We start from the raw sequence: 17360 nt of genomic DNA, 5'->3' as shown, positions 1-17360 counted from the left end.
GATGAGGATCGATGTCTTTTATCTTCATAGCATTCTGGGACAGGTCAGAGCTCTGGTGATAGGTAGCTTTATTTGTATTTCATGGAAAGGTCCACTTGTACTCAAGGTTTTCACCAATTAATTGTAGTGTGTGTCTCCAGGCTTATTCCAGGTGAAGTCTGCGCTGTGATTAGTTCTTTTGGGCACATTGATCTCTCTGCCAGTGTGAATGTCTCTCTGGTTGTGCTGTGACCTTTGCTTGTTGCTCTGTGTCTTGGCATCGGTGAAGCTTGCTATGTACACACACCGTTCAGTATCCTGTAAATGAGACCTTGCTCTTTACCTGTCTCTTCAATTCCATGAAAGTCCGAGTCCTGTAAAGGAGAAATAACACTTTCTCATGTCTGGATGAAATCCCCAGTTTCTGCCTGGTCTATGGCACAGCACGTGGCATGCACATTTGAGCTGTATAGAAGGACACACGTTATCCACAAATCAAGAATGACTTTACTAGCCAGGCCCGGCGTCTTCTGTCACTGGAACACTGATGTGTGATGTGTGTGGGGGTGGTGTAAATGTATTTGGCAGTCTAGCTGGCTAACACAGTTTTGTACAACGAGCACAACCTTTACATAATGTGCAGAAAGTCAGCAGCAATCCATAGATCCCGATAAACAGAGACAAACCACTAAGGTGCTGCCATACTGTTTGTTTGAGAATAAAGCACTTGCTGTATATGATGACCCCATGGGACTGTGTAAATAAACCCCAGATCAAGGTTGTATGATCTTGTATATTTTCACAGTTGCATATAAACATTTTTATATTTTGTACCCAACAATCAGCTATTTTTCTTTTAAAGACATCTCACTCTGGCTATTAATATCCAGAAAGGATGCTCTTGTGTCTTTTGCATTGAAATTTAGGTTAAACTTTAATAATTGAATTGCTGTCCATGTGCCATCCATTCAGGAATTGCAAGGAGCAGAGGAATACTCACCATGTTCCCTGCCATTTTTTGTGGTTGCTCCTGCTGGCTGCCAACTGTCTTTAATGATTTTTCTGTAAAAGGCAACAACAATGTATTTGGCAGATGTAAAATGGATTATTGCCAGCAATTAGTTATTGCTTCCTGTAGTTTACAGAACCTTTACAAAACATGTTGTGGAGTATAAAAAAAAAAAATTACCTCAATGCCAAGGTGAACAAAGGAACATTGCTGGCTGACCTGACCCTTGCATTGCTCCGATTGGTACCCAGCACCCTAACAAGCACTGCACCTGGCTCCATCACCCCTAATATAGTATGCCTATTGATTGCATGGCACCTGCAGAAGAACACAGTGTTATTGTGTTATATATCCAAACTGATCAGCTAGGATATGCTTAGGATGAGCTGTCTTCAAAATTAAAATGTCTCCACATCTGGCAATATAAGGTAGGGACACTTTCTGAGTGGCTTTAGTTTTCTTCATGTCACTGGAGAAATTTTATAGGGAATCTGAAACAGCGAAGACATAAAAATGTTGACATTTTTATGAAAACTCTGTGCACTCCCTGTATCCTCGTAGCTGTATATCGGGCAACTTACTGTGCCTAGGTACTCCTGCTCAGTTGCCTTATAGATGTACAAGGCACTGTTGCCTATGAATGTTAATCTTACCAGATTAGGTGATATAACTACAGTGCTACTCATTGATCTCCTTGATAGCGGTTCTGACATGGGAAAGCAGAGCCCTCTATGTCAAAATGACATGCTTCACACAGAGATACAGTGCAGAGCAATACATGGTAAGTCAGTAATGGGGAGAAAAGATCAGCATTAGGGGGACCACAGGCAATACTGGTGACTGGTTTGTTTTGGCCCGAATTTCCACAGTACTTGTGCTCTTAATGCCTATTTGCGATTTTTCACAGGTACTGTTCCGCCTCTGATTTTACCCAAAAGGACAGAGTTAGAGAAATCCACTGAACAAGTTTTTGTTTTTTTCTGTAAGCATAAACAGTGTCAATGAACAGCATAAACACCACAAGCAATTGGATGGTGAGGTTTGTTTGGTGAAATGTCGACACTGCGCCTCTACCACGTACGGAGAACTCTGCTTTCAATGAGACTGGAAGAAAGGGAAAACCTCAATGACTGATACTGGTTCATATTATTTTACAACAAATAAAAATAATTGGAGCTTGCACAAGCTATTTACTTGACCCTTCCACTGCATTCGCTGCCAGAGAAGTGTTAGTATTAAAGGTGTTGGCGATGTTTTTATTGAGCAGTTTAAATCTGTGTCGGGGCAGATTGCATAGTTGTGTATGAGCAGTTTTGCAGCAATTTTATTTTCTTTGCATAGCAGACATCTGAAGTCATCTGAACGCAGTGAATATAGATATCGGCTTCTCCTGTGTGCAGGATCCCCAATCATTTATCCTGGTGGATGGATTGGGTTTTGGCACCGGTATCAATGCCGGCGCTGGTCATGTGAGGGTGCGCAATGTTCTTTCTCCTGTGACTGTGGACATTTGTTGATGTATTTGGCTTTGAGAAGTCCATCTTCATGTCAACAGCTGTTATCAGTCGAGTGAATCTTCCTACCGGTGTCTCTTACACAAACATTGGACTGCAGGCAATTAGCTGATCAGACAATGTGAAATAATGAAATGTCAGCAACCTAAGAATAAAACTAAACATTTCCGCCAGGGCCTACGGATAGCCAAACACGGGCCGGCACTGGCAAACCAATTAACTACATGGATTGTGTTATTGGCTACTGTTGTCAGAAGTGACCATTCACAGATTTTACTAATGGTGAAAGTCTGATGGTGGATTCATCTATTTTAGTAAATTATAGTCCAAACAATACCAACACTTTTTATGGTCTGTAGAATTCCTGCTATATCAGGGTTTTATTGGCTGGTTTGAGGGGATTGGCGCATTTGTACAAGTTCAACTGTACAAGCTCCTTAAATGAAACGTATATCCAGCACCCGCTATGCAGGGCTGAGCCATCAAAAACTATTCTACCTGCTCTTATAGCTGGCAAAAATATACCGACACTGGCACCACAGCTCCAACTCCACAGCCCTGCTCCCAGTGAGGCTTTGGCTGTCTATGGTTCCTGGAAGTACATTCTTTGGCTATTGTAACATTCATTTGGAAGCCATCTTTGATTTGACATTATACATTGAGTAGATACTTGGGAGTGCTCCCTTTGCAATTGGCCATTTTGTCATTACACAATACAATGTGTGATTTCATGGTGGTCTGAGGTTGTTGGCTGCAATTATCTGTAGACATCTGTTGGTCTTACTGTAAGAAGTTGGAGATCCATAGATCTTAACCTCCAGATCTATGACATAACAATGTCCTTTCAATGACTCCTCACACTGAAGTGGTGATTGGCAGCACAAGAGTTAATCTGGAGGTTTCCATACATATCCAACTTTCCTGCTGTGACTAATTCCACAAGTAGAGTCCTGAGCCTTATCTTCATTGGGTTATCTTGTGTTTCTATAGCTGAAGGGAACTCCCAGTGTATGCTAGGCACTGCCAACTGTAGTGATGGGCACCAGTTCAACTCCTGTTGTGGGATCTGGATTACAGGATGACTCACAACTGCCAACAGGTTTTTCATGTTTATAGGCGGCAGACAATTCACAGCCTTATCGCCTCTTCATTAAATATTATTTTTACTTCCTATCTAACATTTTATTAAACATGGGGACAAAAGACTCCATTACAGATTAGTCCACTCAAAACCACATATCTCCTTTATGTGATGTCTGCTGGCTAAAAGTGGCGAAATGGTGGACTTTATAAAAAAAAAAATTAACCAAAAACTCCAATGAGCCTTTATTCTGATGATAGCCCAAACAAAGAGACTTGGGGAACTCCAGGGCAGCATAATCTGCTGAAATTTCCCACCCTATATAGTGTGAGGCAAATTCACTGCTGTTTTTATCTACCACTTCAAGACAGTCATGCAGCCACTCGCTGCCCAGCCACCACTTTGCAGTCTTTATGCATGTAGCAATGCTTTGGTCTTCTGTCACTGCAGATCTGCAGCTGCATTCTGTTGTGCTCATTCACCTTCTGCATGGATCTGCATCTCCTTTAGGTGTTTGTTAAGAATGAGGATGTTTCTAATGAAAGTCTCTCATATTACAATTATTTTACTTCCTAATAATCTGTTGTGTAAATTGGTGATTAATGTTTAGTATAATGTGACGCTTTTAGGGATAACTGTGCAACACCAACCTCTTACAGCAGAAGGTGCCACACACTCCTCTAGGACAAGGACGACTCTAATACCAGGGTGTTAACCCCCTTATGTGGTAATATGGGGTGCAACATGGCCCCATTTATTTACCCCCACATGGCTTCTTGTTCACCTACAAGATGGGCAAAACAGATAATTTAATGCAACTTTCCAATACCACCTAAAATCCTTAGTTTTGGTCAGTGATGGAGGGCGCACCAAATTACTTCTAATGGCTCTATATTAGGATGTATTCGATCTAAAAACCAGCAGCTCTGGATGTACAGTTGGATAAATGGCTATATATTTAGGATATGTCTGGGTCATCTGATTACCGCTCCCTTACCTTGGCTTTGGGTGAAACTGCCCCATGGTGTAGATTGCTGGCTGGGATTAAAGGTCATCTTCTGGCTATAAGCGCTGTTGCTCGGGTTTGCCCCCTTTCCTATTAAAGCGTTTCTGCTATGTACGTTTTTGGGGGTTTCTCTATGAGTTGCGGACTGTAAAGTTCAGAAATAAAGATGTCAGGGCTTTAACTGGTGCAGAATGTTTTGTAGATCTGATGACATTTGTCTACCGATAATATGGTAACAATGTATACTGTGATTCATTGGCTTTTAGCTGGTAAACAAGGTGCAGTGTGATCTGAGCCCCTCCGTCTAGCTGCTGATAGTGCAGTGTCCAGTTAGTGTCAGTGATAAGATTTCAGTCTCTGGAGGGTAAATGTTTACTGTGCAGCAGAAGAAAAAAGGTGCAAGAATGATTTTCACCTCCCCAGAGGGCATATTAGATGATAACCAAATCAATGGAGTGCCCTTAGAAAAGTCAAATAAAGGGTTTTACAATATGATGTGCACAGAATATAAACACGATGTGAATGACTCCGGCCTGGTACACCAAGGAGGTTTTGGATTTATGCAGCAACAACCCTGCAAGTTCCTCACATCGCTTTACCCAGGACTTTTAGTCTTAGACAGTGTTAGTCTTTAGCAAACCTTGAAAGGATTTATACATTTTCTTTTTCTCTCCATGGAAAGTTGTATTTGGCTCTATACTGGGGATTGATGCTCTCGAAGTCCATAATTTCCAGGGAAACCTTGGAGTTTCTGGTCAGTTAAGCTCTTCAGTGATCAAAGCTTTTCAGTGAAAATTACAATAGCAAACATTAAATGGTTGTACTACAAGGTCAAAGATTTAAGATTGCTTCTTTTGCAAAAATCTGATTATGTTTTAAGACATCATCATTTATTAGTCTTTCGTTATAATGTATTGGAGCGGTCTATTCTTGGCCAGTGTTTGACAATTGGTTGGTTTATGAATGATGATCAAACTTGTGGATGATAGGACAAGAACAGACAAGAAAACTTGAGACTTTACAGGCCAATTCGACTCCAGTATAAAAATTATTAAAAAAAACTTTATTTCAGTACAAAATCAGCATAATTTGTAACATTAAACCATCTATATTGAGCATCCATATAGTAGCACACAGAAGCAATCTTGATACAGAGATACATGCGACGCTTCTCTTTGATCTTTTCACTGGTGCTTACACTTACTGCCCATTGAAGCAGGACTTATTGATTAGAATGTAACCCATGTTTCATTTGGGTCATTTGCTACTCTTTCCGGGTTAATAAACGGATTTCTTTGGAGCTGCCCTGCTCTCCTGTTATCTTCCCTTCGTGTCTTTACCATACCTTTTATAAGAGGTTTTTGAACAGTCACAAGCATTTCATAAGTATCTCCTGTTATGTCCTGAAGAAGCAGTTTTTAATTCCCGCGAAACGTGTTTTCAGCTTTAGCATCATTATTTGATGTTTAAACAGGAGTCAGTGCCCAATATAGATGGTTGTATGTTACAAATTGTGCTGATTTTGGACTGAAATAATTTTTTTTTTTTCATTAATTTTTATACTGATAAATTTTATAAGTCGAATTGGCCTGTAAAGTCACAAGTTTTCTTGTCTGTTCTTATGGTCCTATGGTCCTTTTAGGGTGTGGCCTTGAGATTATTATATAGAGGAATCTCTTTTTTTCAAATTTGTGGATGGCATATGGTTGACCTAGCAATTACATGTGATTCCCAGTGGAAAGTAATTGGCTGAAAATTGACACTTGTGACGAGATTTAAAGGATGATGGGGAATTCATCATCTCACACAGGAGTTCCACTTTTCTGGATGGTAACTTAATATGGGCCCAATGCTTCACCTTGCCTGTAGAAGGGTAAAGGAATAAAATGTAGTTTGCTGTGTTCCATATATCAGCCTGGGAAAGAGGGAGCATCTACCAACCAAGAAATCATATTGGTTACCTGCAGAGGAGAGGACTGGCTGTATACAATACAGCCCTGCTAGGAATGTTTTTTTACATGAGCCTGTGTAAAGCAGAATGTTTTGCCGCAGTTTAGGGGTCTGATCTGGTTGTGGGTGTATGTAGAGTACTGGTTGGAATATTTCATCACCTGTAGCTGGTGTAGAGATTGGCGGGGGAAGGCATGCATTAGTTCAGCCAGGACAAGTACGGTGAACTGTACAATTATTTTTAAACACGATTTATATAGTGCCAACATATTACGCAGTGCTGTACATTGAATAGGGGTTGCAAATGACCGACTGATACAGACAGTGACAGGAGGAAGGGAGGACCCTGCCCCAAAGAGCTTACAATCTAGGAGGTGGGGGAAGAAACACAATAGAAGGGGAGGCAACAATCAAAGCAAGACAAGTTGGTTCAATCTGCATTAGGGGTTGTACCTTTTTATTTGCTACAAAACATTGCTAGTGTGATTTCCACCAATGATCCATTCACTGTAGGCTATTATCTGGTCCATTAAAATTTAGATTTTTTTAGGGTTTACTAGTCACTAGATGTTGTGTAATGTATGTTTATTGAAAGCTCCATGCATGGTGGACCTATAGAGATAATGCTTACATTTCCGTAGGCCCCATCCCCACCTGTTTGTAGTATTTAGAAGTTCTACAAGCTACTTTACCCACTTCGTCTGGGAGGTTTTGGGGTAGGGAATGGCCGGCCCAAATGCCCCTCACACTTCCCCTCCCTATAATTTGCCTTTTTCTGTACCAGAATCCTCTGTCCTGGAAGACATGGAGTCAATCAAATCAAGCCATATCTAAATCACGTGTGGACACATCCTTGGTGAGGGGGGAAAAAATGTAAACAATCCTAACAAAAGGAGATGTTCTGTATCCATTGATGGCTTCACATATAGCAGCTCCATAATCCTGTATTTGTATTTTCTGAACACAAAGGTACCTGGTGTACCCTTTCTCACATATCTTAAAATGTTAAAAATCTGCATATTTCTTCAAGCAGGTATAGGTGTGTGCCAAAACTCTTCTAATGCTATTGTGCAAATACTGGAAATGCTCCAAATGCACAGAGGGCAGCCTAGGTGTACCCGAGTGGCAGATGGGGGACACACCACCCCTCTATGTTCTGTACTGCTTCAATCCCTTGGCCTAGGTTCAGATTGTATTAAAAGGACAAAGTCCTCCGCCTCCCCGATAAGCTGGGCCTGTGGAATGTGGCCATGTGGATGCTTATGGTAGGGACAATAGATTGTGAGCTCCTTTGAGGGACAGTTAGTGACACGACTATCGACTTTGTACAGCGCTGCGTAATATGATGGTGCTATATAAATACTGTGTAATAATAATAATGCTTGGAATGACGTGTTATGGGACAGTACCGCATGTTTTCTTTCCTTCTGGTTAAGTGCATTAACTCAGTATTTCCATTGATTTCTGAATATCTGAATCGAACTTTACATATTTGATAATCTATTGATCTTTTGGAGATCTGGGAGCCCCTAAACCTAGATCATTGGAGGAGGGGAGAAATGAGAATTTTGAATAGGGCTGGAGGCTGCCAAATGCAGGTTAAGCTCTATGACTTGGCATTCGATTAGCGATGCGTCTCGGCAGTTCTGGGTATCTGTAGTCTCACCCCTTTTGGCTTGCTGGGCGGCTGCAGATACTTGAATTACTTTACCTTTCTTCTTTTTTTTTCTTTGAGATTAAACATTTTTTAAAACCATTTTTTAGGCAAAGTGATCTTTACAAAGTAAATATTGTGCAGTTCTGGAATCCTGTGAAATGTGTGTAATCTGAAGCTACTTAAATATCTGGGCATTTTCCTGATCTGGGTACAAAGTGCCGCTGTGCCTATAAAATAAAAAAATAAATATTGACTGAACCCGTGAAGTGTATCGGAGGGGTGACAGAAAACCGTGACATTCCACAAAATGTTTCTCATCTTCCTTCAGCCCCGGAGATCTCTGTTTTTGCTTGTGTTTTGGTGTGGAGCAGCCAATAGCGGGGTTGTCATGTTTTAAATGCATTTCACACAAACCAGCTTGTTAATCCACATTGATGGGATAATTCCTGGGTTCTCCCTCCCTTCTGTTACCACATGGTGGAGATTGGATGAGGCTTTTAGGACTTTCACATTTTCTTTGGTTGTTTGATCTAATTGCTTTGGAAATACAAAGCAGTTTGGTTTCACACCGCAGTGTTAAAATGTGATAAACACAAGTGCATATTTTCTTACTCATTTCTATGATCCCCACAAAAAATGTTAGGCTTTCTAGCACCCTCAGGTTTATTAGGCCACCAGAATTCAGCCAATTCTGAAGCGGATGTTGGCAATACATTGACAGTTCAATACAATTTATTGATGGATCAAATTAAAAAAACTGATATAATCTGATTTTCTCCAACTTCATGCTAGCAATTAAAATTCTGTCTGCTTGTTGCCAATTGAGGCCACCATTTCTTGGCTTTGAATTACATTTTTCTTACCCCTAAGTTTTGCCCATGGATGTGAAGTTGTCACTGTCCTTGTGAAATGCGAAACAGGTGAGATTGGAGTTTTCGTGTGACTTTACCTGTTGTGCATTCCATGGGACTCTAAATGGTAGGAAGGTGAAAGAAAGGGGTGAGGCGAGTGTCATTATATCCCATACATGTACATATCACTGATGATCCAAGGGGAGGGAGCCCAGTCGGTATTTCTGCATGCCACATAACAAACGGCAATGTAAAGCAATGGGTGGGTGGCTCAGTGGCTAGCTCTCAGTTCTTTTCAGCACTATAATCACAGTGCTGAATATTAGGACAGTGTCTGAGTCCATATGCTCTGTTTAGATGGTTCCATATGACTATGGTGGGGACATCTCCTCACCATGTGATCTCCTCTGAGTATCGGATAGTTTTAGACATGGTCATGGCCTTTGTACAGCACTGCACAAAAGTCCACACTATATAAATACAGGGTAATAATAGGTGTGGCCGTTCAGTCGTTTTATTATTTTCCTTTGACTAAATGTTGCTCTTCAGTTTGCTGGATAGGGAAGTTCAGAGACTTATGAAGGATATCTAGAGCACTCTGGGTGTTGCTGCATGTGAGTATTCAGCTCTATATTCTATTGCTGGAACAGAACATTGACCACATTGGTTTTCAGAATTTGCCATATACTTGACCTGAAAAGGTCCTGATGGCTTTTAGTCTAGACAAGGTCAAGCGGCTAATAAATCTACTATTTTGCCATTTGGTCTCCTAGCTGAAAATTTTGTGAGTGGAAAGTGGCTCAAACATTTTGTTCTCCCTATATTGTTCCGGGAAGAGGACCTATAAATAGACATTGTGAAAAGCCGGCAGCGGTCAGTGTGACTTGAGTTTAAGTTTTGACGGCTGAAGACATGCCTGTGCTGCTTTACAAGTCTCTGACCCTGCATTTCTACAGAGTACCATGAGTCACCATATCAGGCTCTTCCCTGGCTGTCTGCCACCACATCTCCAATGTAGGCTGCCAAGCAGCTCTATTATGACTGGCATGGGGGCCTGCTATGCATTTTTTGTCATAAGGAGATTAAATATGAGGGACATAGAGGACATCAGTAAGTATGGATGGAGGTGTCACTGTGGTATGGCAGTCTTGTTATTTCTGAGTGTTGTAATCCAAGTCCCCACACTCCAGGTCGTACGAGCAAGGTCTGCTTTGTGTCAGACTCCTAAAACAAAAACTTTAAGCGCTGAGGAGATGAATCTCTTCTAACTTTACTTTTTTTCCTTTTACAAATTCACATGTGCTGCTTTATAGTTGCTGGGATTGCTAATCTTGGACTTGACTTGCTCAGTCAGGGTGACCTGAAAAAGCCTTTCCTCTGATCAGATCTTGCTTCCTACAGTAAAAACAGCTGTGTTTTGTTTTTTAGGGGATCCAATGAAGAGTTTTTTTTGTGTTCTGCCTTCTAGCGTTGTTCTTTCCATATAAAGTTAGTCTTAACACAGTATTGGGACACAGGGTCACAACTGGGGTCACCTTCCAGCCACTGCGGCTTGTTGTACAGCAAGAGTACGAATGGTCACCAGTTCATTGTGTGCACTTGACAGAGGTTGAATGAGGACAATAGAAATGTTGAGATGGCACCTGAGAGATTCTAAATGGCAGAACTCCATGAAGTATAAATGTTTAGATCAAGCAGTTTACATATTCTATGTTGTCAAATTTTACACCAGGAGCATGGCAAGCAGGACTCCCTGCCCTGTAATGGCCCCTTCACTTGGCATGCACATAGTGTGCCCACCAAGACACACGGCCCCGGTGTCGCACAAAATAAATCACAGTGCACAAAGGGCAATTTATTGGTTGCAAGGGCAATAAATAATGGCCCCACTAAAACTGACCTCTCCAACCCAAACACATTAATTCCATCCCAGCAGCCTCAGTGGGCAGATATTGTGCTGACAATACACCATTTGGATTCTTTTAATGTTAAGTTTGGGGGCTGTGCAGGGAGGTGGGTGCTGGCAAAGATGTGAAACCAAACAGAAGCTGAGCTTTGCTTTAATTTCCTGCTACTCTCACCACCTGTATAAACTTTCCCGCGGTTAATCCAAAAGATTTTCAGCGTTCTCCTTGAAGTTGCAGCTTCCTCCATGTGAAGGGGCCTCAGCAGCTAAGACAGGATTTACATTCCCTTGGCTGCTAACAGAATCGAGCTGTGTGAGAATAATATCGGAACCGGTCACATGTGGGAAAGAGAAGTCTGATTCCCAGACAGAGGGACGGCCTCCAACTCACAACCCTTGACAGAGCTCCTTCCCGCCAAAGACATTTGGAAGGGTCATTGCAATAACTCATAATGAAGTCTTATGAGAATTCCTCATTCCACAATTAAATATTCATTACTTTTAAAGTCTAATCATCTGTACAAACTCAGGTGAATTCCTCTGGAAATACAGATGAAAGTTTTAGCCTTGGGCTTGGATGACTGTCTTTAATGGTTATAAGTATCCAGAGCAGCTGATGAACAAAATGATTATATAGTTCACTTCATTTCTGTGAATATGAATATCTATTTTTGGACACTCAAAAGTTCATTTATTCCCACCCACAGTTCATCAATAGAACACGGACTATATTGCTTCAAAAATGACACCTGTCCGGGTAACAATACCCTGAATGCTCCAGGCATCCCTCACTGGCCCATCAGATTGGTTGGGAATTGCAGAACTAAAAGATGCCACTCAGAAATCTATTGTGGGGGGACAGCAGTGTTGGAATTGTCTGCCAACTTTTTGCATCTGTTGCAGATTGCATTGGTGAGATTTTTCTCTCTTCCTTCCATGCGGTCATTTCTACCTTGGACAATTCTGTAATGGAGATCCACATCCACATCTTAGGTGTTGGGTAGACTTAACAATGGATTAGGTATAGAATGGGGGGGGGGGTGTAAGTATTGAGCTGGTTAGGACAGGTAATAGGTTCATTTGTAAGGCTGATAGTTAAAATGAAGTGTATAAGGTTAGGTTTAGGAAATAAACTGGGGTCAGATTTCAGTGTTTGGAGGTTAGGGGAGTTGGATAGGGTTTATTGTAAAGGTAGAGCAGTATGTGTTTGGGACAAGGGTGAGTACTGTGACATTTATATTTGACAAAGCCAAGAAACGAAATGAATGTACTAAGTTCTCACAAAGCTGGATTCTTCAAATATGGAAAATAGTGGCAGGGTGACAGCCCCATAAATGAAAGATCTCTCTGGTGGCGACGTATTTAAAAGTCCTTTTGAGTGAAGTGGTTCTTTGACACTTTTTTATGCTATAAAAATTGAATAGAGACTTTAAAGAATTGATTAAAAATCTTGGAGCAGTAAACAGTCCTGAGATGCATGTTGTACTGTGCACAATTGAATGACTTTGATTTCATTTTACACCGCCTGGAATGAGAATCTGCATTATTAGGATGTGTTCTGCTTATTTTCATAGCTTTCTAGAGTGGGAGGCTGCAAGGGTCCAGAGGTGCACGGTATTTCTATAGGCGGCAGTCCCGTGGATGCACACGCTAAATGTAGACAAAGAAAAATTGATTTCTGGGTTTATCTTTTCTGCACCATTAGTCTCACAGTGCTAACAGTCCTCCATCCGGCGGGAGTGTGAGGCTGGAAGGAGAATTACAGATACAACTGTGCCATCTTCAGTCCCTTGTCCGGCTTTGTGTCTTGTCATTTAATATATTTGTATTTATTTCTCTCTTCTTGTCAGCAATGAAACCTGTGTAAATCACAGTACAAAGCTTGTCATGTCTCGCTGAATGTGCACTGAATTGGTCATTGTTCGTACATTCTGGATCAGAGAGTTATTTATGTCATCGCAGATCACAAATATTAAACACAAATTATAATGTTTTGGCCTCGGTGGGCTGAAAACCAGTGCAGGTATAAGGTATGCTGGTCATGAATGTTGCCAATTGTGGCCTCTGGAGATGTTGGTTACTTTACTGACCACAATGAAAGATTCTGATAAATCACACGCAAACCTTTTTATAACTCTGTCATGACAGGTGCACTTTAAGTTCTAGGACTGTAATACACAGTTGGGTTCTGATATTTGCTGATATCTGTGACTGGTAGGTACTGTGGGTTTTTGCACCTCCGGCATATATGTTGATGGAAACTCAAGCTGAGTATATGTTAAAGCCAGTCTCACTCTTGCCTTGACCTCAATGTTGTTGTCTTCTAAGCAGCTCAGACATTATTAGACTTTCCACATGGACAAGCTGTGTTTTTCAGTGGTGTTGCTAAATTTTGCAGACGTTCCCCTTTTGTTTGTTCTGCTTCTTGAGGACAAAGGAAGTAATACTGTGCAGTCCTATAAAGCAAGAAAGGTCTGGGGGTTGGAAAAAGTGATCTGTGATATGAGGAAGAGAGAAAAAATAGGTGGAGGAAAGTAAAATTCATGGATACTTCAGGAGTTTGTGAAGTAAGTGTCCAAAATAAAGATGTTATTTTAAAGTCTCCTTGTCTCTTGGCCATCCATTGCTGATGCTTGTATAGTCTGCACTAGGCAGAACCTTTTGTGTTAATATGTCAGAACGTAATCCGTGGTAAGATGCAGGGGGCTGAGTATGCCCTGATTTTGTAATATAAGGACTCTTTCCTGAGGTTCCTCCTCTGCCCTTCCCAGCTGGTTGGAGGTTTCTTCCTCAATAATATGATATTTGTACTCTAAATCCTTTACTAAACAAGTGGAAGTTTCCACTTATAGGTGGCTGCCTCCTTTGATAATGAGTTAATGATCTAAAAATCTTTGTTCAGAGATCTCCCATGGAGAGATCCCCTCACCCCAATGCACAGCACTTTTTATTTCTGGGGTGATGAGTAGAGGGCCTTGTGAAAGGAGCCTTTTTTTTAATACCACCCAGGCCCCCAGTCAGTACCACTCATCAATTGACAATGACATGGAGACCCTTCCAATAGGGTCATGCGGTCACCACTCCTCCTCCTGTCTAAAAAGACACTTGTAATCTATAAAGATATGCAGCCACCATTCTTAGCTCCTTTTATACCAGGTCTATATTGTCATATGAACAACGCTCACCGCTCGCCTGGACTGTCCATTAGGACACTCGGCAACTGATTATCTTCTGAGTGGTCCAATATAATATATGGTCACCACTCATGCTCTAAGCCATTTAAATGACCACACTTCTCTTCTGTGCTGTCTGTAAAGATGCGAGTACCACTTCTTTGAAGGGGCAGCTGGGTACCAGTGTTCCTCTGAGCTGTCTATAAAGACATGGTCACCACTCCATGTCTATGGAGACACTCCATCACCGATCCTCCTCTGAGCGATCTTTAATATGCGGCTACCAATTCATTTTCTGGCCTGGTCATCACGCCACCTCTGGCGTCTATGAATTTACATACCCGCCAATATTCTGATTTACCTATGAAGACTCTGAGCCACCACTTATCCTCTAAGCTGTCTATATTAATATGCCAGCCTATATGAGCAATTTATAACCACATACAGCCATAAAGTTGATGGCACTGCTCCTCCTCTGAGCCACATATTAACAGCAGTCACTTCTCCTCTCATCTGTCTATATTGACATATGGCCATCACTTCTGCACTTGAGTTATCTTTAATAATGCACGGCAAAAATTTGTTCTTTGAGCTCCCTATAATGAAACGCTACCATCACTCCTTCCATGGTCCCGTTGTAATAAGGGCCAACTCCCTTATTTCCATGATGGTCTCACCGTAATGACATGCCGCCACCACCACTCCTTTCTAAACCATCTATAGTATACTCTGGCTACTACTCCTCTGGAGCCATTTATATTAATAGTGAGCCACCACATTTTGCTAAAGCTGCCCAACAAGCTGGGCATTGATGGTCTGCATTATGGGCTTTGGGCCAGTAAAGGCAGCTTAATTCATAAATGGGGGCTGAGAAGAGGGATTGGAATTCCAGTGGTCCTGATACTCTGTTCTGCTTCCTTATCAGATAATTAACCTTCAGGATTGTGTCACGTTAATCTCAGCAGATAAGCTGTGTTTTGCTCATTTAGTGGTTGGGAAATGGGGTTTTCATAGGAAATTGTCTGCAGACTTGAGGCAGAATTGAACCAGATTTGTGATTCTTGGCCTGATGCTTGGAATGTTTTGTCCTGTAAATTACATCGTGGTTTTGCCCCTGCCTGTCCGACAAGGTTGCAATCAAAATAACGTTCCTGTGCAAAAAGCAAAATGCTCTGATGGCTAGGCGCAGCTCCTGAGCAGCCAGTTAGTCGGTGATGTGTGTGCCAAGCTTCCCTCACGCACAGATAAACCTTCACCCGCTCCATATCTTGCCGTGACATTCATGCCAAGCCGTACAGTTTGTATGCTTATTATTTCCTCCCCATATCTAGCCGCTTGCTGCTCTCCCAGCAAAGGCTGCACAAACTAATTTTACTGGAGCCAATTTAATGCAGATAAATCGAAGGCAGCGTGTCCCCGCACTGACTCAGATTAGACCGGGATGCAATCACCAAGAGGAGGGGCCATCAACACTTTTTTTTTATTGTACAGTTTAAATTCTGCAGAGGAAAAAATCTTTTAATTCCCCTTTGTGGTCATTCACCGTCGTGTCGCCCACAGCATAACGTGCATTAGCAGAGGGAACAATCGTACAGTGCTAATAATATCACAACACAACGACTGAATTCTGTCCTGAAATATTCAGTGTTGTTAAATAAGTAGGTGTAATATTAGAAATATAATCGGATTAAATCTCATGCCACCGAAACAAGTTACAATCTGGTCAGAAAGCTTCCCATTTCAAATTTTTGTGCATGGAAACAAATTGTAGGCAAAACCCAGTGGGAAGACATCACCAATCACAGGTTTGGAACAAAGTATCCTTAAATATCTCCAGTCAATGTCAGTGGGAATATTGATTGGACAGGTTCCCATTAACCATTTTTGTTTATAGACATTGGTGAGACCTGCAAGCATGATCCGACTCCTTGAAGGCATCACTTATCACCACTTATTGCCAAACAACCACTAACAACACAAGTTCTAGGAGCCTTAAGCTGTGGTCTCAACATCACCAAAAAGTCAAGTATAACATTGTCCGTGTAATATTACAATAGACGGTCAGACACTTGCTGTAAGAGTTGGCCACATACTGTAAACATGTTGTAAGGGCAGACTAGAGACATATTACAATGTCTTCTGCTTGATTGTCCACAGAGTTCGGTGTAAGAATAATTCCATCCAAAGCTGTCATAGGCTTTTTGGAACTTTTAGTTTCACACCAGCTGGAGAGCTGCAGGCTGGCAAATTCTGCTGTATGGCTAGATGTTTTGCACTGTTGACAATCTATTGAGCAGAGATGATTGGCTGTATGTACACACTCCCCCATCCCGTGCAGTATTGTAAGTAGGTGCACCTTGTTAGAAAGCCAGTCTTGCTTTCACCTTGTAGCTATCGGCACATAATCCAGGAAAAGTGCAGTGTTGTGTCTGTCACTCCTTCGATCCATATCACACAGTATGCAGCCATTTATCAATACACAATTCTGCAATCCTATGGAAACCTTTAAATGTGAGCACAATTAATAAGCCCAGACAAATCTGATCACCGAGGCCCAGCAATGGCTCCTGTGACTGGTGGGGAGTATTGGAAAGTGAGGACCAGAAGGGAGTGGACTGATACGTTAAACCTTAAAACCTTACCATAAAAGGAGGGCAACATCTTCCCCATATACTGAGAGGCAGAGGGAGAACCACAATTATTGGCATCTTTTACCATTCTTTTTATTCTTAGTCCGGGGTTCTAGGCCGTATCCACTGCATATTACATGGGTGGGTGGGGGGTTTATGATTTAGAGGGGAGCGCCAAAAACTAGACTATGCATGCATTGGGCAAAGTTCATTTCTTTAAATTCACAATGTGTATAATTCAGATAATACCCCAATACATGTATTATACATCAGATTTTATGCTGGCCAGGTTCCAAGTATATGGAGGTAATTGGAAACGGTCAGGCAGGTATCATGGTGACCGCAGAGAATTAGATTGCTCCCGGTCCCACACTCTTCGGGACCTGCAGCTGATCTCATACATTGCAGGAGTCTCAAAAATACCTAATTTGCCTTTTTCTGTTTCTAGATTTACTGGAGAAAAGCCGCAGGCGGGACGAGGAGGTGTGCAGTTTACAGGTGAGTTTTTTCTTTTTTAATCTTTGTTAGGTAGAATCTGGATTGGGGATATCTGCTTGTATTTACATTTCTTGGAGACTTTAGCAATAAAATGTTTCAACCAAAG

General features: G+C 41.6%; 1 protein-coding gene across 1 annotated transcript in view; it reads left to right on the top strand.

The window, feature by feature from the left end:
• Positions 1–17360, top strand: part of CEP128 (centrosomal protein 128) — an 89131-nt gene that overhangs the window by 53353 nt on the left and 18418 nt on the right. The window contains exon 21 of the mRNA XM_072427667.1: positions 17205–17254. Within this exon, the coding sequence (XP_072283768.1) occupies positions 17205–17254 (50 nt within the window). The remainder of the gene's footprint in view (positions 1–17204; positions 17255–17360) is intronic.

This window comes from Pyxicephalus adspersus, chromosome 12, assembly GCF_032062135.1.
Source record: "Pyxicephalus adspersus chromosome 12, UCB_Pads_2.0, whole genome shotgun sequence".
Lineage (NCBI taxonomy): Eukaryota > Metazoa > Chordata > Amphibia > Anura > Pyxicephalidae > Pyxicephalus > Pyxicephalus adspersus.
Note: the sequence above shows the minus strand (reverse complement) of the source record. Positions and strands in the feature narration are given on the sequence as shown.